The sequence below is a fragment of the Epinephelus fuscoguttatus genome, linkage group LG21 (genome assembly GCF_011397635.1).
Source record: "Epinephelus fuscoguttatus linkage group LG21, E.fuscoguttatus.final_Chr_v1".
In the NCBI taxonomy this organism is placed as follows: Eukaryota; Metazoa; Chordata; class Actinopteri; order Perciformes; family Serranidae; genus Epinephelus; species Epinephelus fuscoguttatus.
In genome coordinates this window covers 12,162,247-12,187,977 of record NC_064772.1, presented here as the reverse complement: position 1 = coordinate 12,187,977, position 25,731 = coordinate 12,162,247, and the positions used below count along the sequence as shown (strand labels likewise).

General features: G+C 40.9%; 1 protein-coding gene across 2 annotated transcripts in view; it reads left to right on the top strand.

The window, feature by feature from the left end:
• The first annotated feature begins 341 nt into the window (after nucleotides 1–341).
• The window catches only part of LOC125882060 (dipeptidyl aminopeptidase-like protein 6), a 341,554-nt gene continuing 316,164 nt past the window's right edge, over nucleotides 342–25,731 (top strand). The window contains exons 1-3 of one of the 2 annotated variants that reach the window (XM_049565694.1): nucleotides 342–368; nucleotides 469–677; nucleotides 768–835. In XM_049565694.1, coding sequence (XP_049421651.1) covers nucleotides 779–835 — 57 coding nt within the window. In that variant the 5' untranslated portion in view covers nucleotides 342–368; nucleotides 469–677; nucleotides 768–778. Of the gene's footprint in view, nucleotides 678–767; nucleotides 836–25,731 lie in introns of both variants that reach the window. The other variant, XM_049565693.1, reaches the window with a different exon arrangement.

The following is a 25,731-nucleotide window of genomic DNA, read 5'->3' as shown; positions in this document are numbered from 1 at the left end:
ATAGCAGTTTTATTTGTATTTATATTTTTTCTCAATAAATTTCTCAAAATAAATTATATACTGTCTTGATTTGACTGTAAAGTGGGAAAATTGTAGATACTCATAAATATACAGTATTTTACTTGGTTGTTTTTGATAAACACTTCTTCACAGTCTAGCATTATATTTTACCTCATGATGCATGATTACAGTGTACCTTGCAGTCCCTACTGCTGTTTTTTTGCTCTGGAGTGGGCGAGCAGTGTTGACAGGCTCCTTCCTCAACCCCATGTAGTCAGGCTGTCAGATGCGGTGCGCTTGCGCAATTGCTGCGCACACATACACACAGACACACACACACAAGCGCACAGCTCCGTCAATGTGAGCAGGTTAGTGTTCATTTTATCATCCTGGAAGTGCGTATATACAAATGAGTAACTGTCCTGAAATACAGTGAGTGGAGTTTAATCTGCCAGTTTCTGTCAGCAGATTTGGAGGGAAACTTCTCATCGGATTTACATTTGACTTCGTGACTGATCAGCAGCACTTTGCTGGCAACAACAAACAGGAGGTGTCGTGAAATTCTCTGGACTACAACTGGGAGAGCATTAAACAGTTTTACGCATCTCTGAATATCAAACACGCGCTTTGCAAGCAGATAAGGAAGATCCACAGCGAGGGCGACTCCAGCGCACCAGGTAAACCAAACATTCACCAGCTTTACGTGCTTTTGAATGTAACTCCAACTTTGTCTGTAAAACTGCATGACTGTATTTCTCTTTTCGCAGAAGTTTTCGCCATGAATCAAACGGCAGGAGCCACGAATGCGTATCGCAGGTGTTCCAAGGCTGGAAAGGTAAGAGAGTTATTGGGAGAAGTTGTGATTTATTCTACTCCTGCTTGTCTCGAGCGCACAGGCATGGATGGTGCAGCTCCTGAGGCAGCATGGCTGTGATGCTGGGTGCTTGCAAGCTTAGGGAAAGCTTTGGTAAGCGTTGTTCTCTGCTTGTTGGGTTATTGCGCGTCTGTGCGCTTTGGAGATGTTGTAAATTCCGTCCCGGGTACAATCTGTTGGCTGCAATAATCGGCTTAATGAAAGTGAAAGATGTTAGTTGGCAGTTTACAGGCACGTTGGAAGCTTGTGAACAAGACAAGCCAGTTTGTGTTGTCCACGCTGCAAAATTAATACTTATTTTTGCAAGTTTTTTTCTCAGGCAATAAAAAATGATGCAGAGAGCAGGTGCAGTTGATGTAATTTCCCTCTCAAAGCTCTTGATCACTTACTTCACAGTCATCTGCTGTACGAGATCCAAGATGATGACAGTGTGCCACACCGGCACTGTTTTACTAAGCCTGTGACCCACATATAGGATGTATGCTGCTGCTGCTGCTGCTGCTGTGTGGATGGATAGTCAACAGGGAGAAGAGGGGGCTGGGTGTGGGAGAGTGGAGGTGGGATGAAAGGGAGGTTGGGGGAGAAAAGCTGGGGAATGTGGGAGGAAAGAAAGTGAGTAGGGGACTGTATGATAGAGTCTTTCCAGTGAAACCATTAGAGGAGAAACATGCTCTGCTGTGTGTGTTTGTGTGTGTGCAGGGGCTGCTCTCATTCCCAACACATCTGGCTCTGTCAACATGCACGATCAGTGGAGATGATGAAGTATGAAAGCTTATTTATCACCAGCAGCTTTGACACATGGAATATCCACAGCAGATTTCCCACTGTTTACAAATATTGATTTTGGGGGGCTACAAATATTTGGAGTTGATGTGTGTATTGATTGGAGAAGGTGTTCACTCATAAGAGGTGTTTACAATGATCTGGTAAATGAGTCCTGATGGGTGTGGACGGGAATTAACAACACACTGTTGCATTGCGTTGGTTAACACAGTTGGTCTAATTAGCACCGACAGTTTTTTCTATTTCTCTCTCAGTGTGAGGATGCAGGCCGTAATAGTTCACACCGAGAATCCAGAGACTTCACAGGAAAAACCATGCAGAGAGCCTGCAGAATGCATGACGGTTTAATCATGCATTGCTTTGCGTGTTTGATCTTTTGTTAAGTCCAGTTTTTAAATGACAAATAATGTAGGATAAATGTTAAAATATGAGAAGAGTTGTGTCATAAATGGGGGAAAAAAGTTAAAGCTATTGTATTCTTATAGCCAGAACTCTAATAGTTAAGGGTTTTATCCCATAATAAAGTGATTTCCAGCCAGCCGTAACAGGCAACGTGTACCCCAGGGGCTACGTGGAAGAACTGTAGCTTCACAAAGTTATTACAAAAAACAAAAAAACAAGAAAAGTAAAAAATAAAATAAACAGAAAATAGAAATCGGGATTTGATTGGGAAAAAAACAAAAAACGAGCCGGCTGTAACACCTAAGGATAGGGTATTGTAATTGTGTGTGAAATCCAGGCCCCAGGAAGTGTGCCGGGCTTTGAAGCCAATTTTTGTAGTGACCAAACAGTAGAATTACAACTCAAGGGTTCGGCACACGATGCCATTGTGCCCAAAAATACTTTTTCCTCATGGACTTACATTGGGATAGAGATGTCTGTAAATGAGTAGATAAATTTCTGTGAGTGTTAACAGTCCCCCATGAAATGACTCACTTCCCTAACAGAGCGCTAAGTAGAAGTAGCTGGCTCGGCTGGCAGACGTCTCTAGTACACCTGCTCTATGGGCCCAGTGATTTGGAAACAGCGATCATCTGTTTAAATTCAAACCACAGAAGAAGAGCTTTATTGGCTTTATGTGCAACTGAGCAACTTTCATAGGAATGAACAGGGTTCTGCCCTCAATGCTGTACCCAGGTCTCTTAATATGTCAAAATAATGAATTACAAGCCAGCGAGTGGAAAAATTGTGTAACAGTTACAGGAAAAGTTAAAGTCATGTATGAAAAATTCAAATAGATAACTGTGTTGGATAAACAGTTAAGCAGTTAGCTAAAAGGGATGGGTAAATTGCTAAAGTAGCTAGCTAAAAGTAAGTACGCAGTAAAGGGCGTGGGGGTGGAGATAGTTTGGAAAATGTCATGAACTAATGGTTGAAATTGCTATTCAGTAATGCAATGGATAAATGGCTAAAATGAATCAACAGGCCAAACTGTAAAAAAGGTAAAAGTAATACACAGTTTGAATATAATAGTTAGCTAAAGGTAACAAAAGGCTAAAATAGTAAGTTAAAGCAACCAGGCAGAATATTGTGACAGTTGGCTAAAAGTCATCATAGTTCAAATAGTCAGATAAATGTGTTGGAGAAACAGTATAAGCAGTTAGCTTAAAGGGATGGGTAAAGTGCTAAGATAGTAAGCTAACTCGTTAAAAAGGGGGGTGGGGGGTAGTTAAAATGGTTGGGTAAATGTCATTAATGAATGGTTGAAATAGCTATTTAGTTATGTAAAAATTATATTTAATAATGTAGTGATTCAACAGTTCAAATTGTAATACACGGTTTAAATAGGCTAGTTAGCTGAAAGCAATAAATGGCTAAAATGGTTAGCTAAGTAATCACAGTGAAGTAAAATGGTCAATAGTGCACATGTGCAGAGTGCAAATGATGGTTGAATAGATATAAAATGTTAGGTGTAACAGGTTGCTTATATGAATGAGGTTAGTTGATTTGACAATACGGTGTATACAGTGTACTTGGATTATGTTTGACAGATAGTTTCATGTTTACAGTGCAGGGTTGCAGCGGTACACTGTGAAAGTGTATACGCTTTACATTTGCTTGTCTACAGTATTGGAAAAAATGCAACTAGACTGAGAATCCCATCAGCCAAAAAAACCCCTAATGATAATGATAATTCTGTGTTAGTGTTCACCATGAAACCATGATGTTTTCGAGGAAGGTTACTGTACCATGAAAATCTTATATCATTGCAACCCTATTGCTTGGTGTCGTAGGGTTATAGGGTGGCTCCACAGGAAGTATTCCTGAGACTAAAGACTGGTATTAAGTGTTCATCAGAGTGACAGCTTGTGGAATGAAACTATTTTTTTGTGTGTGGTTGTTTTGGTATATAGTGTTCTGTAGCATCTACCAGAGAGGAGAAGTTGAACCAGGATGTAGAGGGTCTTCTCTGCAGTGATGTTACCTGCCTGTTTCCTGAGTCTGGTGGTGCATAAATCCTGGATGGAGGGCAGGCTGGCACAGTTCTGACTGTCTGTTGTAGTCTGGTCCTGTTTGGTGGCCGATCCAAACCACACAGTGATGGCTGTGCAGAGAATATCTCGGGTTATTGCAGTTTATAGAAAGATCAGCAGCTCCTGAGGCAGGCTGAACTTCCATGGGAAACCGGTTGAATGAAATAGATGAAAGGAATGGATAAGTGGTGGAGGCGTACATCATCTGCCAGTACGAATGTTGGAACTACAAATGAAAACTTGACCAAACTGACCTAAACAATTCAAGCGACAGTTGAAAAGAGTATTGTAATATTCGCTTTTGTATAATAAATGGTGTTAAATAGCACCCACTTTAATTCAAGCGCTTCTTATGTTCACTGGACAGTGCTGTGAGAGTACAAAGATAGCAAACCTCTGCCATAACAGAATCCATAACTGTCTGAAATGTATTCTTAATCCACTGTTGCCGTTATTACATACTGCCCTTCGCTTCATATCTGCAGTGTAGTGCATATTCCACAGGGTGATATTGGTGTCCACCCTTTAATATTTGCAGGTGCTTTCACTCACTGCTTGTTCTAATTCTGGGGTGTTTCATCTCCTCTTACACATCAACTTTGAGAGAGAAAATAGATTCAGACTAAACACCTCTCCAGACACTTTTGTCTCCAGACAGCAGTGTCCGTTTCATTATCTGTCCCGCGGCCACTTTTAGCCCGCCGGCAGGATTGTCTGCAATTTCAAACTGTTTGGGGTTTTGTTATTTGTGCCTGTTTAAAGCTTTGGTGCTGCAGAGAATTTCTCTTTGATGAGTTGCCTCTCTCCCTCTGTGGAGTTTCTATTTCCAGTCATGTTGACAGTCGGCCACAGAGACGTTTCATCGTGGATTAATGACACTCTGATTAGGTCTGCATGTGTTCTGCAGGCCTCCCAACAGGATAAGCCTCACATGGTCATGGTCATCAGCTTGTGACAAGCTCTGACAGGTTCGTAAACACCTGAAACGAGACAGGAGCAAGTGTGCTGTGTCTTGAGATTATTTGAGGGTCCTTGAGAATTCCATGTAATGCAATTTCTGCAGGTTGCATGTCTTGTTTTTCATGACTGACCCCGAAACATTTAAAAAGAGACTTTAAAAGAAGCTATTGGCCATGTAGCCAGCATTCCTGCGCCCATGTTGTTGTTTGGTGTATTTTTGTCATTCCCAAAGCTAACAGGCTAAATGGAGAGCAGCTTAGAAGGTGTTTCAATCCAGAGAAGATGATCCGGTTATCTGCATCACCAACTGTATTTTTTTGTCCCTCTTATCACAGATCAGCAGCCTTTTTTTCAAGACTCAGAGAGAATTGAAGAGACAGTTTCTCCACTGACAGTAGCCTCTAAAGACCATCATGCAGTGCAGCAGCATCTCAGGGCTTTGTTGCGGCAATAAAGCCTCCCCTTCTGGTAGCTTTTTAGTAATTTTAACTGTCACACTGCTCCCATTGTGTTTTCTTTTCACATTATTACTCTATCTGCCTGCACAAATAAAGCTCTGAGAGGGAGTCCCATTTCTGGGGGTTGTCAGAAGGTCTTTTGGGAAAAGTAGGAAGTCATTAGCAGCAGTAGAGATGAGGCAGTTTGGAGGAGCCAAGGTACACATAAAAATAAACTATATCTCCAAATATCTTAACAAATTGATGATATTTAGAAGAACTGCAGTGACAATGATTTGTTTTTAATAACAATACCAAACATTTTTTACTTTTAGCTTCTTCTGTGTGAAAACTAGCTTCTTCTCTATTTTGTATATGGTTGTATGGGATATCTTTGGGTTTGATAAAACAAGACATGGTCTTGGACTGCAGAGAAACTTGATGAACATTTTTTTCACTGTTTTCTGATATTTTATGGCGGAAATGATCAAGAATCAAGAACGCAATCAGTAGCTTATTCTATAATGAAAACAATCATTAGCTGTGATGCATTCAGCAGGCGACAGGTCCTTTTATGTTAAAATCTCCGCAACGTGTTGCCTCCCACAGTGAGATCAGATGATAAAGCAGTGTTTTGTCCTTGTAGTTGTTTTTCTTAGGATTATAGCCTATAAAAATTCATATTAAAGCTGCTGTAGGCACTTTAATTTTGGCATCATTGGACCAAAAATCCCATAATAACCTTTGAGCACATTGTTATTCAAGTGGTCCGAGAGAACAGATCTTTAGGGCTTTAGAATGTCTAGCACATGACGGGAGACTTTGGCCAACACGAGGCCTTTTCCAATACAGCAGCTTTTGATCATGTCAATCACTGCTCGTGAACTAGGATCAAACTGTCAAACTAGGCAGCGCTGTTCCAATATGCATCAAGATTCTGTAACTGCATTACCTTTTTCTTGCCCCAGATGTTTTCAGAAACATAATTCAGTATACTGTTCAACTGACCCGGCTGTCATGTTAGAAACAGTTGAGCCAAAATGAGGCACTTCCCACCGGTCAGGTCATAAACTTTCTTAATTAACAGCTAAACAGTACACTAAAATACATCTTTGAAAACATTAGAGATGGGAAATAGGCAATGCAGCGATACAATCTTGACTCATATTTGATCAGTGCTTCCTAGTTTGACCGCAGTTAGGGAACAGTGGTTGACATGATTGACAGCTGTGTTTGAGGCCACTTGGCTCTGATTGGTTGTTTTGTGCTTCTTGAAAATGCCATTAGGAGCACTAGGAGGAGGCAGAGGAGCATTGATTTTTTTTTCCCCACACATTATCTGCCTCATATACTGCTGTCAGGATAGAGTGATAGTTTAAAAAAAAAATAAACTTTTGTCATATTTCCTTCTGTGCAGAGTTTACATGTTCTCCCTGTGTCAGCACGGGTTTTCTCTGGGTACTCCGGATTCCTCCCACAGTCCAAAGACATGCAGGTTAATTGGTGACTCTAAATTGGCTGTAGGTGTGAATGTGAGTGTGAATGGTTGTCTGTCTCCATGTGTCAGCCTTGTGATAGTCTGGCGACCTGTCCAGGGTGTACCCTGCCTCTCGCCTAATGTCTAATGCCCCTAACAGGATAAGCTGTAATGGAAAATGAATGAATGAATGAATGAATGAATGAATGCTAAAAAAAAAGTTACCTTCTTTAGCTTTAAGCATGATCATATATCGAGCTCAAGAAGCCAGCACGTAGTAACGCACATTGCAGTTTATACCCAGATTAGTGTTGTGGTGATGGTCACCTTGCAGGATAAAGAAATGTAAATGACATCATGCAACATCAAACCGTTTTGTTAATGTTTGTCCTTGTTAGTAAATTGAAAACAAGCACATTATACCTCACTGATGCACAATTACCTCTTCCTTTATGTTGTGTGTTAACTGACTGGTTTGAAAGATCAGAATTAGGAGGAGATTGTATGGCAGTTTTACTGTGCTTAAAGAGTGTCAGGACATGTAGTGACCACTAGAGGGCAGTGTGGTACTGCAGTATGTGCACCTGTAAGGGCGTCTTGCTGTGTCTCACAATGTATTCATAATCCACTGCCTTAATCCTTTACTGTCTCTTCTTCGGTTGAGGGCTGATCAGTCGTTTATAACAGACTTTCCATGATAACATGCACTAGTTACATCATTTGTTCTGCACAGATTTGATATGTATTTTGGCTACATTTAATAAATGTAGGATTTTTGCAGCTCGCAGGAGTCCCTTTGCTCTGAGATCACGTCAGAGCTTAACTTACTTTTGACTCAGTAGTTTCTGCTGCGCCTTTTTCTTTTGTCTTGTCTCAGTCACAGCAGGCTAGTCTGATTATCTTAGCCCTCGAAAGCCCTGCAGCGCAGTGTGTGCACACTAAATCCCAATTAGCTTCCCCCAGTTTCAGAACCATTTGCAACTTTGCTAATCTCTGCATCTGCAAAGCCCAGAAAATCCCCCAATTCTTCTGATTATAGTTTCATAATGAGAATATGAAAGTTTAATTTGTGTGACTCGGTTGAGAGAGAGGGAGAGGGAAAAAACCAAAACTAAATTGACGATCCCCTGCAATGAATATGTATTAACTGCTGCTGCCCAAATATAAATTGATCACTTGACTAAATCTGTCAGTTGACAGTATTGGACTTTTGTCCTGTCAAATAATTGGAAATTCCCTGAGGTTTATTTGTCTATCTCATTACTACAAAGATTTTTTGTGTGTGTGTTTTAAACTAAAACTCATTTGTTTCTGCAGTTATTGAGCTTCCATCAGAATACAAATGACCATGACACCCAGTTATTCAGAGTGCAGAAGTGCTAAACGGATAATTCAAGGAGCACAGGAGCTAAGCTGAGAGGTATGTGGATTGAGGGTAGACTTCTTAATTACCGTGGCTTTGTTGGCCAACAGCAGAGCAAACACCGGCACGAATGTGCCAAGTATTGATCCCTGCTCTCATTACACTGCGAGCCCATTGTAATGCACGGTTATCACTCCAACTCCCTCACTTGGGTCTATGGAAATCATCATTGATTTTTTTTCCTCTTTTTTTTGCACTCTTCATAAAATGGCAGTAGTACGCCTATCTCAATCATCTTTGCACTCTGAATTTGTGTACTTGAGGAACCTCTGCTGCTCATTAGGACCAGTAATCTTTTTCTCCTTGTGATGACTGTGGAGGTGGAGGCCCTGTCATTGGTCAAACTGCTGTACAGTACAGCCTTTGCTCTCTATCTTTGCTTTTGAAGTTGCTCTTTCATGCTGGTGTCCAACACATAAAAGCTGCTGCCTGGTTGCAATGTGAGCAAAGCCGTCTTGACTCCGGGGGGAAAAAATCCCAAACACACCTCGTGCCTCTCTCTGTATTTGTATGCGAACTTGTTCAGAGTGTACACAATGAAATTACACTGGGAGCCACACCTGAGAGCTTACCCCTGTGAAATGAATAATGCAACACACAGAGAGAATAGATTTTCTCACTTTTAACACCAGTTGGAGAAGCATTTTTTTTTCTTAAATGCATTGCAGATTGCTAATTCTGCTGTAGTGGCATTTCTGTTTGTAATAACCACTGGTGTGTGCACTTAATCATCAGGTGCTGTAGCCGTGCTCCCTCCTGCCTGAGCTCACTCTACACAGAAGAAATCCTTTGAGGAAACAGGGGCTTTATTACAGTATGTTAGCTCAGGAAAAAAAAAAAACCATGCAAACACAACATGCACATTCATAGTCAAAAGCTGTGTTGGTGTTGCTGCAACAGCTCGGCCGTGGCTGTGTTTTTCCTGGGAATGATTGACACCACGGGGAGTGTAATTGCATGAGTCACTGAGACCTCCCTGGCCCTTTGAGTGAGCGGTTGGCTTGGCAAAATGCTTGGGTCATGACAGCCCATCTGGTGGCGTATCACAAGCAGTCAACAAGGCCCTAAGAGACAAATGGCGCACACAACAGTAAACAGCCGCCGCTGGTTGGGAGATAGACACTTGAGCCATATCTAAAATCACAAGCATATCCACTGTGTGCCCCCAGCAGCCTCAGTACCCATCAACCCGGACTGAACGTGCTGCATCCTAAAATATCTCATGCTGTCAGAGCCTGTCACAGTGGATTTTTACCACTTCTTGTATTACTTTTGTGGACATATGATGCAAATGAGCTGCTTTTAACAAAGAGGAGTTTCAGTGGAATATAGCAATGTGCTGACATGCAATAGCTGAGAGCTGCAGGTCAGGGCTAAGTTTGCCCTCTGCTGGATGAAAGGGTTCATGGTCTTCAGTGCAAGAGCCACAAGTCACACTCAGTAAAGTGAGCTGGTGCATAATGAGGCATCTGAGATGGTGAAACCATTAAATAAATGCTTTCTTAATAGAGAGGCTAAAATGCAGTGGTTTGCATTATGAAAAGTTTTAGGGCTGTTTTTAGAAATATTGCACGGACTGTTGCAGCAAAACATGATCATGGCTTGTTTCTAGGCTGCAGTTTGTTTCGTCCAGTATCACTCCACTCCCTAACAGAGACACAGTGGGACTTTCCACCTCATCATGTAAGACAGCAGGACCTCAGTTTCTCTAAATAAAGTACAATTTTATCCATCCCGTCCTCACGCTTTTAACTTTCCCTCGCCAAAGAAAATAAAAATAAAGAACAAAGAGCCTTTGTGTTGTATTGTTTTTGTGTTTGATCCTGCAGTTGTAAAGTACTGTACATGTGCTCGGAGTGGAAATCAGGATGAAAAGAAAGGCCACTCTCTGCTTCCCCAGTCACACTGTTTATCCTTATATATCCTAAACCCACGCTACAGTGCTCAGGGCAAACTTATGTGTTGAATGGCCTTGGTCAGATATCCAGAGAGATGTATACAAATAGCCATATCTCTTCACGGGTTTATTGTGCTCATGTTCTCCATGCTGCAGACATTTTTCAACACTTGTTTTAGACAGTATAAAAAAAAATGAAATACAAACAGAGCCTGTATAGCAGTTACATCCACAGACTCACAGAAATACACTATGAGAGCTGAACACCGCTGCCAAAATAATTGATCATGATTAGTAATTTAAATAACATTTACTGTTAAAGCATTTTTTCTTTTTTCAGTGGGCATGAACATCTTCTTAAATCAGTAAGCCAAAACGTTTGCGGGTGTTTCATTTGTATGAATGCAAAGATGACTTGAAGAATATGATACATAATGACTTGTCAGAATTGACAGTTATGCAGTGTGACAGACGTTACAGACAATTACTCAGTCGTCTAGAATGTGTCAACATGTCAGTCCATATGCTCAATATGGAGAATGAGAGCTGAATGTATCCCATTCTGATCTGATTGGTCTTTGTGCTGTAGAGCCGGTTATCTTAAAGACAAATGTCATCTCAAACTGGAGCGTTTTTCAGTGGAAAAGAGAAATTCCAAAAATATTTTAGTATTTGAAACTTATTTTTTCCACTCAGTCATCATTGTGTCCAGTATAAACAACGAGACAAAATTTTGGTATTGTTAGTGTTTTCTTTTGTAGTCCGAGTAGTTTTGACCAATCATGTTTAAACACAGGCAAACAGGCAGTGGAGAGTGGAATGCCTTTGCTTAAATGCAATCCCGGAACCAATCGGTGATAGTCTCAAGACAACTTAGATTGATATTAGCTTTTTACCACTTATCTGCATTTGTATGCAGATAGCGGTCAGCTGAAGTTACCAGCACAAATAAAAGGAAGTCTTGGCCCAGGTATCTGCTGGCTACACTGCATCAGCCTGAAATAATGGCTCTTGGCTCCTTGTCATCAGACCTATAGCTGATGGGTTCCAAGATTGACATATCCTTGGCCACCACGTGCTTTGAGTGACACACCAGCACCGCTGTGGTGTGGCGAGTCATTTGACACCCATCAAGTGCCACCCCAACAAAGTTATTGCTACTTTTACTGAAACATCTATACCTCTTCCAACTCTGTGTTAGCTTAAAATCATGTGTGGATACAACCTAATTAAACTTGATTTCAAGTTAACCAAAATGTGATGTCCTCATATGATGCCTTTCTGTTGTGCCTTTTTTCTTTGATTTTACACGCCACTGCCAACAATTAACCTGCATTTGGCAAGTGGCAGGTGCTAATTGTAGACTGTTTCCACTCTATGCAATTACCAAGCAGCAGGCTCCAAGGCTGAATCAAGATGCCACTGCGGAAACACTAAAAACTGCAGTTCCATGAATGGCCACTTGAGGCTGGCTCCAAAAGTGAGTCACCTCCCATAGACCTCCATGTTAAAATGCCCAGCTTTAAAGCAGAAATAAACATGTTTACAGCCTGGTACAAACAAAACGGTTTTGGTCTCTGTAGCTATTCTCCCCGTTCATGACAACAAAGGGTGTGGCCGCTGTGACAAATGGTTGTCATCACAGAAATGGCACTATGGAGTTGCTGTGAAGTCCCTCCTTCATGCCGCCTTTGCATTTTTACACAGAACCAAATGACAGCGGCATCATTCTTCTCCGGTGTGTGATTTTAGATAGCATCCTAGCATTGCAGAATTAAAAGAGGCATGGCAGGCGTGGCATGTAACACAACAGCGTAGGCCTCTAGTGTGACATATAACATACCTGCCAGCAGTGCTTTATAATCACTAACAATGGCATAACATGGCAATAGCAATCATTTACCACCCTTGTTATATGGCAGCTGATCTCGTCCTCTGCTCGGAGGGTAAGGAGCTCCTGAATCTCATTGTTTGCCCGATTTGTGGACACACCCATGGTCCCCAAGATCCCATCAGGCTGGCTGTCCCATTTATACAGATGTCATTTCAGTGCTGTTACTACCTCAGTTTTCAGCTTAGAGGCGAGACAAGTGAATACCTTTTTGTGTCTGGTCTCAGTTTGCTATTGTACAATTCTGGAAATTCAGAAACACAAGTAATTAGTTTTTGTTTTTTCAGTTCAAGCAACAAATTTGAACTTTCGATTCAAATTCAAATCACTTAGTGTTTTGATGACGGTGAAGGATACAGTTTAAACACATCGCTCCAAAACCTCCCAAAGCTGTTGAATTGTTTTGAGATGTAACGACCTTAAGGGGCCGTAGCAAATGATTCTCATGCTTTTATGTACTCATTAAATCATTCGGTTGCATCTGTGTCCTGTTTGAAAGCATCTGCATTTGTTCTGTTTCTCACTTGTTTATTCTGAATTTTCCTATTTAACTTCTAAAAGTGCAGTTCTATTTCCCACATTGTTTTGCAGGGCTCACTCTTGTCTTCTTGCCAAAATTTAACCAGTGCCTTAAACTGAAGTGTTCTCTGATTGAAAACTGGAACATTCAATTTAGGCACATTTGGATGGAATATCATTTAAGGCATATACTGTAGAGCTGATGTCAGATTCATAGTCAGTGGAGCAGTTGCAGAAAGTTTGCCCTGGATAAGATCAGTAGCTTAAAGTGTTGATGTGATGTTTTCTAACCTACAGGGGCAATCATCTGGGTTGTGGGTATTAACTTTACTATCAAAAATGATTGGAACAGAACAATGTAAATGTGTGGGTGGATTTTTTTCCTTTAACCTTAAAGCCTCAGCAGTGGAATCATCCCAGCGGGATCCATAACTGTGCTCTAGCTTATTTAAAAAATGCACATTGAGCCTTTCCAGACCACAGTGAGAGAAGTGAAATGTGTGGGCTGGCTTTGTGAGGCTACTGACAGATACTTCAGTAAGTTGTATGTCCAGTTAGCTGATCAGGGACACTTTGCTGAAAGTCTTTATTGTTTTTTTGGCTCTTTTGCGAGGTTTCATTTATAAAGAGACAGTTAACCCCAGGACCATAGAGATGTCTGCCTTCTCTCAATTGTAATGTAACTAGGCGGCACTCGGCTTGTGGTGCCTCAAGCTCAAAAGTCTTTACTTTTAAGGTAATCCACAGACCTTTTTGTTAGCAGTGTCATGTAGGATCTATTTCCATCAAATGCATCACTGCGCAGAAGGAAGCATACATGTACTCATGGACAAAAAGCTAATGCTTGTGACAGTGTGAAATGTTCAGCTGAGCCGTAACAGTAGCCAGCTCAGGTGTCAGCAGTAGATGCATGCTTCCTTCTGCATGGCGATACAGTCTGCCAGTGTAGTTTTGTAGAAAGAAAATAGTTCCTACATGAAGCTGCTCACAACCATAGACTGTATAGACCCTTTAAGGGCCAACGTCACAATGATGTCATTTTATTAGCTGCAGGCAAAACATGACTCGCCACCACAGGGCTATTGGCTACACAGGAGTCTGAAAATGTCGTCTTGTTGTGTCATTGGGATCCAAAATATAAGAAGTCATGGCTCAAAACCTAAATTTAATCGCATACCATGTTTCGAAGACACAGAGCGTTATATTTCTATGTGAATTAACGAACGGTTAAGTTAGTAACACATTCACTCAGCTCTGCGCTCTGCTGCTCCATCTCAGAGTGCGGTGCTCTGGAAAGAGACGTTGCTGTTTCGTTTTTTAAAAATGTATTATTATTTTTTTTTTTTGGCGCTTTGAGCACCACAGCCCGAAAGCCATCTAGTTCCCTTATAATAAAGAGAAGGCAGACATCCTTATGGCTGATATCTCCTACACCTGGCAACTCACACTAAAACATTCTAGATTAATGAGCAGCACTAAAGGTGAGGGGATAAATGTTTATTTTTGATTTTTGGGTGAACTGTCCCTTCAAGTTAACATTTCGCAGCCTAAAAAAAAGAAAAATCCATAAAGCCAGCTTATCAGCCGTGGCATTTAAAGATGATTTTGTGTTATTTGATATTGTTATTAGCTGATTTATTTTTATTGATCAGAGGAAATTTGGCCTATAAATCATTTAATCATGCGAGCGATGACTTTTACTGCTCATATTGTTTTAGTCAAGATGGAGGATTTATTTCAAGCGCAGCTATTTCTGCACTTTGATTTGAAGCTCCTGAGAAAACCCCATGTGTCTTCTTAAAGAACCACAAGGGCTCTTTACAAAGACAGTTATGTGGAACCATTTTCGGTGATTCCATAATTCCTCCACTTCTTCATTATAGTCCTAAGTGTGTTCCAGGGAATATCTAGGTCTTTGAAATCCTTTTTATATCCCTCTCCTAAGCTGAGCCTTTCGGCAGTAAGCTGTTGAAGACCTTGTGTTAGCTCCTGGTTGCCCATGCGTGTCTCCGCACACTGACATACACTGAGCAACAAAGAAACCTACGGGTCAAATCCTTTAATTAGAATCACTTCACTTGATTTCAGGTGGAAGCACATTAGCTTTGTACATGCTTTGAATGTGATCAGTTAAACCCCAGCACTCTTGCAACCCTCCAATTTTAAGGTGTGTTGCACAATCAAGGAGGTTTAGTTTCCTGGGTTTAATACAAAGGAGCAGACCTTTTATTTGTGTCTCGACTTTGGCTCCTCTCTGAGCTGTAAGAGGGAAATTGTTTCTTTTTTCAGGCCACAGAGCATTTTGTAAAATTCCAAACATTTGAAGGGGTTGTGATGCATGTTTTTGTCATCCTTTATAAGACAAACTGTCAGTGTGTGTTGTGTTAAAAACAGATTTTGTGTCACTGAATTGCCACTTTAATAGCGCAGGGGTTTTCATTACTACCTTTAAAAGTGGATTTAAAGCTGTCTATATGTGCTGCACATAATCATTTGAACTAAGGCAGTCATTTAGCCCTATTTGGCCTGATTGCCTGGCACTCTGCTGGCTTGGCCCTGACTTTTACATATTGTTTTCCAAGCTCTGTCCTTGTCTCGCTGCACTTCCAATCTGCAGCCTTTATTGAAATGTATAGCATGGCCCTGCCACGGCCCATTTTCATATAACTGGTGGAGGCAATTTTATTGACTTATTGCAAAAAGCCGGTGTATAACCGATTGCACAGGCTTCATCTGTCCCCGCGTCCCTGGCAGTTAAAAAGAGATGATTTGTCGTGTTAACTCTCGTGGTGCTCTACATCGCCCTAAAATAAGACGCTGTTCCCCTTGACAATGAACACCCGCCCGCCTGAACATAAACAACAGTTTTTATTGTGCTTCAGTCTGTGAGCCTCAAAATCAATGCTTTGTAAATCATCCTCGGGAGGCGCGCAAACACAGATCCACTCTGTGAAGCCAAAACATGTATGGACACACTGGCACATTAATACAGATGGATAAAGAGCAAAAGGGAGTATGCTGTGTACTGCCAGCCAATAATAATGAGTGGTTTAGTGGCAAAATGGCAGCGTATCAGAGAGACGAAGGGATCAGTAAAGCCATCAGCCAGCTTTTCAACTCGATCCAAAACTTTGGCTGTCGTTGAAGTTGAACAAAAGCATGATACTTTTCCAAAATTTCACCACCGCTGAACCTCACCTCACTGCCTGTTTGTATTAGTTTCATTTAATAGGTTTTGTGCCTCCAGAGACAGAACAATCTAAAATGAGCAGCAAGCTGTAGACAACAGCAGAAAGTGGGACAGATATGCAGGTGCAATGTCGAAAAACAGCCTACTCAGCCCTGTCCTTTAGGCTAACCTGGTTTAGTGCATAGACCTGCAGTGCATACAAGTGTGCAGTCTGTTGCATGATATTCCTCAGGAAGCCGGTGCCCCGAGGATTCATCTTTTAGCATCATTAACTCTGCTCTTAATGATAAAGGTAATGTATGTCTTAATGAGTGTACCGTGGCACCAGAAGTCTGGAGTTTAATGTTATAGGGCTTCTCCTTAAGATGCTCAAACATCATCTTCTACGCTATTTATGGCTAATATTTTTTCCAGCGTTAGTCAATCACTGTATTTACGATCTGTAATTGCTCAGTAGTTTTCATCATTAGTGGTGGAGTCTATGAGGCATGTACATACGGGTTGTGATGCAGATGACAAAAGCTGGAGCATGCAGGGTTTCATGTCACACAGAAGACAACATTAGATGTACAGTATTACTAGGGCTGTACACAACTCAAGACATAAAATTTGACTGTTCAGTATGAATATCTGACTATTTGTTACTTTTTTTATAGAGAATTTAAGAGTTCAGGGTGATGGTGGCATTCACATGATATAGTAGGCTAAAGAAGCCAAGTTAGCCCTTCAAGCTAATGCATGCTAACCATGCTAACAGCAGAATGGAAATTATAATAGTATAGTATATTTAGTATATTTTGCTGACGCTAGATATGAAACAAAAAATCAGAGACTGTGTCATATTAAGTTGCTTTAAACTGTAAATTCACCACTTGTTAGCAGAAAGCAGAGGATAACGTTTTCTCAGAGCCTGACTGGACAAAGCCTCTCTTCCTCTGAGCAGCTGCCCTCTGTCTGTTAGACACACCTTGGGTCTGGGTCTGCAGCTGCCTGGAGAGCAGTGTGAAAGGGAGGAGCGGCCACTTTGTAACTAAAAATGCCTAAAAGTACACCTGACAATGACTGACAAAAAACAAACAAAAAATTTTACTGCTCGACTTGAAGAATCTCAGTCAACTTAGGACTCTCTGACTCTCCATTGATTCCAATCTCCAACTTTCAGGGGGCAGCTCTAAGTATCAACATGTTAAAAGACATTGACTGTCATGTTTAGTCTTCTTTATTACAGCAACTTGATGCAATGCATCTTCTCAGGCCAAGGTTTATTTGGGTATGCTGTTAAAAGTAGCTGCTCAAGGCCTGCTTGCTGTTCCAGTGGTTGATACACTTGTCATTCTGAAAGGTTATCTGACACATGTATCATTAAGGGAATAGTTCAACATTATGGGAAATGGGTTTATTCACTTTCTTGCTGAGTTTAATAAGAAGATTGATATTGCCCTCATGTCTGTACAGTTATTATGAAGCTAGTGCCAGCATTTGTTTAGCTTAGCTTAGCACAAAGAAACGGGGAAACGGCTAGCCTTGCTTGGTCTTAAGGTAACAAAATCTGAACAAGTTCTCCAACCCATACAAACACATAGTTTGTATGTTCCTACCTCTGAATATGACTCCCAGGAGCGTTTTCTACATTAGCCCACCTACCATTGGAAGGCAAAATAGCTTGTAGATGACTGACAACGTTTGCAGATTTAAATTTATGGGTATGTTGGGAAGTGGTTGCAGTTGCGCCAAAAATACGTGGTAAGGTTTTAGCGCTGCCCCCTAATAGTCGACCAAATGTTAGTTGACCAGAAAGATGAGTCAGCAAGATTTCATTGGTTGCTAGTCGCCAAAAAAAAAAAAAAAAAAAAAAAATTAACATGGCGGCCTGACGTGCACTTGTAGATGAAATATAGGCCTATATTAATTAAGGTGCATCAATAAGGTTTTGTATTTCTCTGTGGATGTAGCAGTGGTAACAATGTAACTGATACTATTCTTTCTCCGACCTTGAACTCAAATCATTGTGTTGCCCCGCCCAAAATATATAATTTAATAATTAAATTAATATCCTAAACATGTGGGCGACTAGTCGACTAATGGTCCTAAATGACGACTATTGGTCGCCTAGGAAAATTCTTAGTCGGGGCAGCCCTGTTAGGTGTAGGCAACACAACCCTGTGGTTATGTTAAGAAAAAAGATCATTAAAGTAAGTACCTTTGTTATTAAAGTTAGCATAATGTCGCATATCTCATGTGACTTAGTTCATATGTGATAGACTACAACATGTTATATAAGTTAGGTAGTAAAATAATGATTTTTGGTTTCACACGGAACACAAACGCCAAACTCCTGGTAGAAAGTCCTGTGTTTATTTGACCAATCCAACCCCCCTCCCACACTAAGTGGACTTTGTCTCTCTTTGTACTATGTAACCTGACTTCCTCCTTTCCTCCTGTAGTAATTACTACAGCCACTAGAGGTCGCCACCTAACAAAAGACATAAATATGGGTCATAATTTCTTTAGATATAAATGACCTATGTTGTTGTATTTTGGAGGAGCAAGGTCTCCAAAATCCTCCTACCAACATCTTGATTTAATTTCTACAAAAAAGTATAAAAAGGGACGTATTGTAGTTTACATACAGTGTATTGTATATAATTAAAGAAATGGAATATACCGACCACTGTACTCTTGCATGTTTGACACAGTTTAACAGTTTCAGTTGGTTGCAGATTGCAAGCTCACTGCTAGATGCTGCTAAATCCTACACCTGAGACTTTTATGAGGTTTTATGTGCCTTACTATTTCTTGGCCAGGTGCTGTAATTTCCAGGAGTCTGTAGACTGGATTCATCTTACAAGGTTGAAAGATGAAAGGCCTTGAATGTTCTTGTCATCCATCATTCTGATATTGACCCTACACACAGACATTTGCAGCTGAAATGCACTGCAACCTGCAAGTCAATGAGGCGTTCTAGACAAAAATGTCTGCACAAAGGGTGTCATGCTTTCGCACTACTGTATGATGAGTCACCGTGTTGATGCCAGTGTTTTATTACTTTTTCCCTTTAAACTCCACCTCCAGTTTGATGTCATATCTCTGTTGGAAACACACACATATCTGCTGCATGTATCGTACACAACCACTTTCTTCACCTGTATTTGTTATTATAGTTTTACAGTGGTATGTGCCAGACATTTTCTAATTTTTCTGTCCTGTACACACCGGCAGCGTGTGAATTTGTGACACTAATTTGCATGCTGACAACGATTTCTCGTGAGATTACACCCAGCTGATTGATGGCCACGCTGTTGCCCCAGAAACCACCTTGGGCGATGTGATATGACTCTCCCGTTATCAGACACTAAAGCATATTCCTGTAGTTAATCTTCCCAAATGGGCGTTCACAGAAGATATCCGGCATCCACGGGCCTTGACTGGTAATGAAAGACAGCCCTTTTCCAGTGGCACGTCTGAATGCAGCTCATTTCAAAGCAGCAAGAATTACAAAGAGGATGACAGGAAGGGAGCTTTTCTGGCATGTTTCATTATTCACTGATGTAGTGTAGGAACTTCCATGTAAGATCTTCGCACTGTATAGCTATATGATAGGAAATTAGTGTTGTTTTGTTTAAGTGAATTAATTCTATTGATAAATCATAATGTCAGGCAGTGAAGCTGCAGATGTACTCTGGTGCAACGCGAAGGAGGCATTGTGAAAGGACAGAATACGTAATCACTACAGACAGACAGAAATCTTGTTGGACAATAACACTGATTTCATTTCATAACCACCCCTCAAGATGTACCATTGCATAGGAAAAGTTACACAACAGAGGTAAAACAGAGTACACTGTATGCCTAAAAGTGAATGGACACTCATTACCATATTGAGGCAACAATCTGGGGATAAGGAGTTTTATTCAAGAGCATGTCTTTCAATTTGAGTGCATGATTTCACGTTCAGATTTTTTCATTATTTCCCTCAAAACCCTGCCTACCATATGAGCACCATGGCTAAGCCAAAAATAGATGGTTTTCCCAGTTTTATGTGAAAGAATTGGACTGATCTGCACAGAGCCCTCACCTCAACCCCATTCAACACCTTGAGGATGAACTGAAACCTAAACTGTAAGCCAGACCTTATCGGCCAACATCACTAATGCTCTTGTGGCTCAATAAGATCCCTGCGGCCAAGCTCCTAAATCTTGGGAGAGACTGTTTTCACATCAGCTTCAAGGAACAGTTCACCTGCAAATAAAAAAAAACAAAAACTTTTTTTTCCCTCTTACCTGTGGTACTGTCCATCAATCTAGATTGTTTTGGTGTGGAGTTACATGCTATCAGCTTGTCCACAGACCTTGTTGAATGCAGTTTTGTGTCGAAACTATACTACTGTATCAAGGCTCAGAAAGATAGGAGCATCTACAGCTCGCGTATCATAACTGAACTAGCCAACTTTACAGCTCAGCCAAGGAGGATGCCACTTATGTTTACATCTTGCGCTGTCATGAGCACGAGCCTCTCACCAATAAGTAGTTGCATGTTTACTTATGCATGGTCATAAAACTGCTCACAACTAGGACTGTAGTCAACCAAAGAAAATCTTGGTCAACTGAAGTCGTACATAATCTTCAACTAATTGATTAGTCGTGGGAAAAAATAAATCTGCACGTTATATTTACGTCTTCGGTGGTGTGTCTGTGTCACTCTGCAGTTACACCTCCAAAATGCTAGTCGGCAGTGGAGGACTCTGTTAAGTGCTGTAAAGTTTAGTTAATTCAAAACACACATTTAATGTGGCTTAATAGAGACAATTACAAACACGAGTACGCAAACTGGCTTCACTATAAATAGCAGCACTGACAGACAAACACTTGTCTTTATCTGGATACATTTCCCCCACCAATACAACATGCTAATGTTAATAGCACCAGCCTATGGCATTTTACATTGTATAAATTAGCCTAGCGTCTAGCTATCTTTCCTCTTCTCGTATAAAACCAGGGACAACAGCAACACTTAACAAAGGTAACGGTACATAATTTGGCTCCATTACAACTCACAACATTCACCGACAAAACAACTGTCTTATACTAAACATGTTTTCCAAACAAATACAACATGCTAACATTATTAGCGGCAGCCTATGGCATTTTACATTGTATACATTAGCCTAGCGGCGAGCAGAGATTTCCTCTGCTCATATGAAGCCAGGATAAATCCCGAAGTATAAATCCCTAAAGGATAAATCACACGCACAACTTAAAATGCTATTTTAGTGGAGGCTTTACTGTCTTGACAATTTATTGTTTCTTATCTGTGAAATAAAAGTAAATACAAGCTTCGTTTCCACTGAGGGAAACGGTGTCACCATACAGAAACTGACAGGAGGTCTGCGTCACCGCGATGCTGAATGTCAGGATGGGCGAGTTCAACTTTCTGTCAACAAAGGGGATGTTTTGAAAACCCCCATTTTCACAGATAACTTAGCCTGTCCCCCTGCCGCAGGAAGTAATGGATTGATCCTGGAAAGCTATTGATGTAGCACTTTAAGGTAAGAGACATCGCTGTTGCAGGGTACCCGCGGATCCTTGAAAAGTCTTAAATTCATGTATCTAAAAGTAAGGCCTGAAAATGTCTTAAATTCATTAGAAATGTCTCAAATTGGTTTTAAATTCATTACTCAAAGGTCTTAAAATTGTTGCGGAAGGAATATTTAATCTGACTTTCTTTTTCTTTTTTTTATTCTTGCAGCACTTTTCTGTGAGTATTCATGCGCCGTCAAATAACGGCGGCGCTGGTGGTAGCACATACACAATGAATGGGTTATTATTTATGACTTTTTACTTTTTTTTTTTTTTTTTTTAACTTTTTTTTTGTTTTCCACAGAGCTCCACGTGCAAGCATTTTACTCGCATTTGCGACTAAAAATGCAAGTACAGATTTCAACCAGCAGCAGAAACGAAAGGCGAATCATGCAGGTTGTGGGTCGAACGGGAGTCACAGACAGGAATACGGTGGTCAAATAGCCTACGGTGGCTCTGTGGCGCAAAATAACAGCTTACCAGCGGCGACAGAAAAGTCCGACTCCAGGTCCAGTAGCCTAATTTCCTCTTTTGTTGGCGTAATGACTGCTGTTCACATTTCTCTCTGTGGCTGGTAACGGCCCACAAACCTCACCGCACTTTAGGGACTGTTCTTTACTTATGGAGGGACTGTTCTTTACTTGTCAGGGGAGGAGGGTGGCTGGTTGATTTTTATTTTATTTATTTATTTTATTTCAATCCCCCCTGTGTTAATCACTTATTGATGCTGTTTTTCTATGAATAAGTCAATAAGTAATTTATTCCATTGAAATATCATTGATGTATTATAGAAAAGTGATTTATCTTTTTATAAATGACAATTTTTGCTGTGGTATCATGATACGACTCAGAACTGTGATACTTTCACTGGTATCATATTGTGGGTCCCAATTTTGGTACCGTGACAACACTAGATGTCACAACCATTCCATTCGGAGTTGCGCAGTGAAGTGGCTCTTCTATAAACCTATATTTATAGTTTTTTTGGTCTTAAATTCCATTCAAGGTGGCATTAAAAAGGTCTTAAAAAGTCTTAAATTTAACTTACTGAAACCTGCAGATACCTTGTGTTGAGTTTTTCATATGTAATTTTTGGGGGGATTCGAGCATCACAAGCTGAGTGCCATCTAGTCCCATTATATTGGAGAGAAGGCAGACATCTCTACAGTTGATGTTCCAACATTCAGCAACTCACACTACAACTATCTAGACCGATAAATAGTACCACGTGTTAGAGAAAAAATTGTATTTTTGATTTTAGGGTGAACTGTCCCTTTTAATGTCCATGGTTATGAAATGAGATGTCCAACAACAACATATAGGTGTAATATTTGGGTGTCCTCATAATTTTGGCCATGTGGCTAAAACACAAAGGCTTTAAATATCCAGATCAGTCAATCACATCCTTATATCTGATATCTGAGATACAGTATACTGCATGAAACTCCTCAGAGTTGCTGTGAAACTCTGTGGGCTGCATCTCCCTGATGGATGAACATGAGCCGCACAGGCACGTGCAGGGTACAGCCTCCTCCGCAGTGCCATCCGTCAACATTATTAGTTGTTAGCATTACTGAGTAACCAGGTCTAATCCTTTTACAGTCTGTTGATAGTACAGTGGGACACCTATGTAAATGTTGATGAAGTTGAGATCTTAACAGGCCAACAGGGAAGGTGTTTATTATCTGGGAAATGGCAATTGTGTCCTTCCCATGTTCCCACTTACTGTGTGTAATGGGCCTACAGGGAGATGGTAAACTGGCTGTTGAACCATAAATATGAATTATTTGCTGATATCTGATCAACACTGAATCGACCGTTTACTAGGGAGTGAATTAAACCATATTTCTCATCCGCTTTAACATGAGCTGCAATCGTTAGCATGTCTGGCTAACTAGCTTGCTCTTAAGACCAAGGAGAATTTCAATTATTAACTGCATTTGTATTGGGGTTAGAGGTCCCATTATGATGTAGTTTTTCCACCACTGTATCAAAGCTTGTCCTTTTTAGGCTAATGTTAGCAGCTCCGTCCAGCTCATTATTGCATTTGGTAAAGTTTACATTCCAGCAACGCCCGCCAGCATTGCTCCTCTTCTTCAGCAGCTGAACAGGGTTATGTTAAAAATGAAATAACAGTCTGGTCTTGCATTTTTTTCTCATCACACTTTTAATACAATGACTAACAAGCGCTACATGGCATACATGACATAAAGCTTTTGCCTGTTTCTTTAAGCACCATGTAATATTTTGACCAAACATGCCTTTTAGCGATTCCTTTTACAGGGTTTTACTGTAAAAACAGTCAATAAAACAAGAGGACTTCAGAATCCATACAGCATCTGTCACCTTTGATCTTCCAATCGTTGGTTGACCTATTTCAGCCAACAAAATTGATTACTGCGTCAAGAAATGCAGTAGCCTGGAAAGCCAGACTCGAATCTAGAAAGATTTTGAGTCTGGCCCTCACCGATACACCCTTCTTACCCAATGGGCGGCACTAACTGAGGCATATTAAATGCCGCCGCACGCAAATGGATAGCACGATAGCCAATCAGAGCAAAAAACAAGGTGACGTATTCATTGCACTAAGCCCCATTTGTTTGCCGAACAGTGTGGCTAACTGATAAATTATGTTTTTGCCATATCTCGTCTGCAAAACAGCAAAAATGTCCTTCCTGGAAGCGAAGGCTTCTAGGGCAGTCTTCTCTCTCAAGGAAAAAGATAAGTGTAGTTGGCTTAGTGTTTCTTCCAAAGCTAAATTGAATGGACGCAGTCCTTCGATAGCTGCCATCTTGGCTGTTTACTTTTAGACTCCTATGGCACAGCGCTGTCGTCATCATGTTACGCCCGCCCAGAGCCCGCCTCTGTCAGATAGACTGATATGACTGGTCCGATGGTGATTCAGTGGGCTCTGCTTGTCGGGGCCAGATCCCCATGCAGAGCCAGAAGCCAGAAAAACCAGAAGCAGTAATTAAATTTCAGGAATTTGACTATGCTAAAGCAACTGTATCAGGGGTGCCATGGCAGATCCTTGGAGGTGCCATTGTAAAGATTGAACCTGCTTTTGTTGACCTCTGTCTGAATTTAAGGACTTACTGTTGTACTAAAATATTTTGAATGGTAAATCTGCCATCATTATCTCGGCGAAGAAGGTTATGTTTTCGGTTTGGTTTGTTTGTTTGTTTGCAGGATTGGTAAAAAAAAGACTACTGGCCCGATTTTCATGAAATGTTGTGGAAAGGTGTAGCGTGGGCCAAGGAAGAACTTACTGAATTTTGGAGCGGCTCAACAAATTGTTTTTCACTTTTGTTAACATTGCAAGATGGGGTATTTGTCCTGACGAAACATAGCCAACTGTAGAAATATGAAGACTCCATATCAAAATTCACATTAATGGGTAGGCTACCAGTAATCCTTTGACATAGCTTACACATGGTCTTCATATAGAAAGCAGTCGTCATGGAGCGCTCATGCTGACATGATGCTAATAGTTTTGAAAATATATATCTAGACATATATATGGTTGCGCTTGCAGACTCGCATATTATAGCAGACTGGAGTATTGGCCTTGGCTGAGGTCTTTGCTCTAGAGTGCCCTTGTAGTTGTTCTGCAATTGTTCTGTGAGAGAATAGAAAGCTTGACAGGAGTAGCAGGGAGACAGGGCCCAGCAAACAATCACTCTATCGTATTCATGTGTGACAACATACTACTGCTTCTGCAGCATTGTAAAATGCCTCAAAGTCAGGAGGAGTTTCCAGGTGAAGTCCTACCTGACGCCTGAAGTAAAACCCATGCATAGCCCATTTCTTTAGTGGACCTGATTTAGCCACTGTGGTGTTGTATCAATCAGGGACAGAGCAGAACACTGATGAGACTGTGTATTATTACTTAAAAAAAACCTGACCATTAAAAGTCAGAACTAAAGTTTGTAGTAACTAATGTATGCATTTATTTTCCTTTCCTGTTCCGTCACTTCACACTCATGTTCGCATCCTTTCGGAACTGCTCAAGTGTGAGTTGTGAAGCCGCAGCCAGCTGCTGTGCTGTGGGAACTCATCATCCGTCCCTGAGCGAAGCAGAGCAGGTTAAAGTGATGAATCTGATCCAAGTTCCTGACAAACGCCTGCTGTTCAAGGCAACTGTTTCATTAATATTCAGATGTGCTTACTGGCTCCGTCACGGGGTGGAGGGAAGCAAAAGTCCCCTTCAGTAGGAAAATAATTACAGTA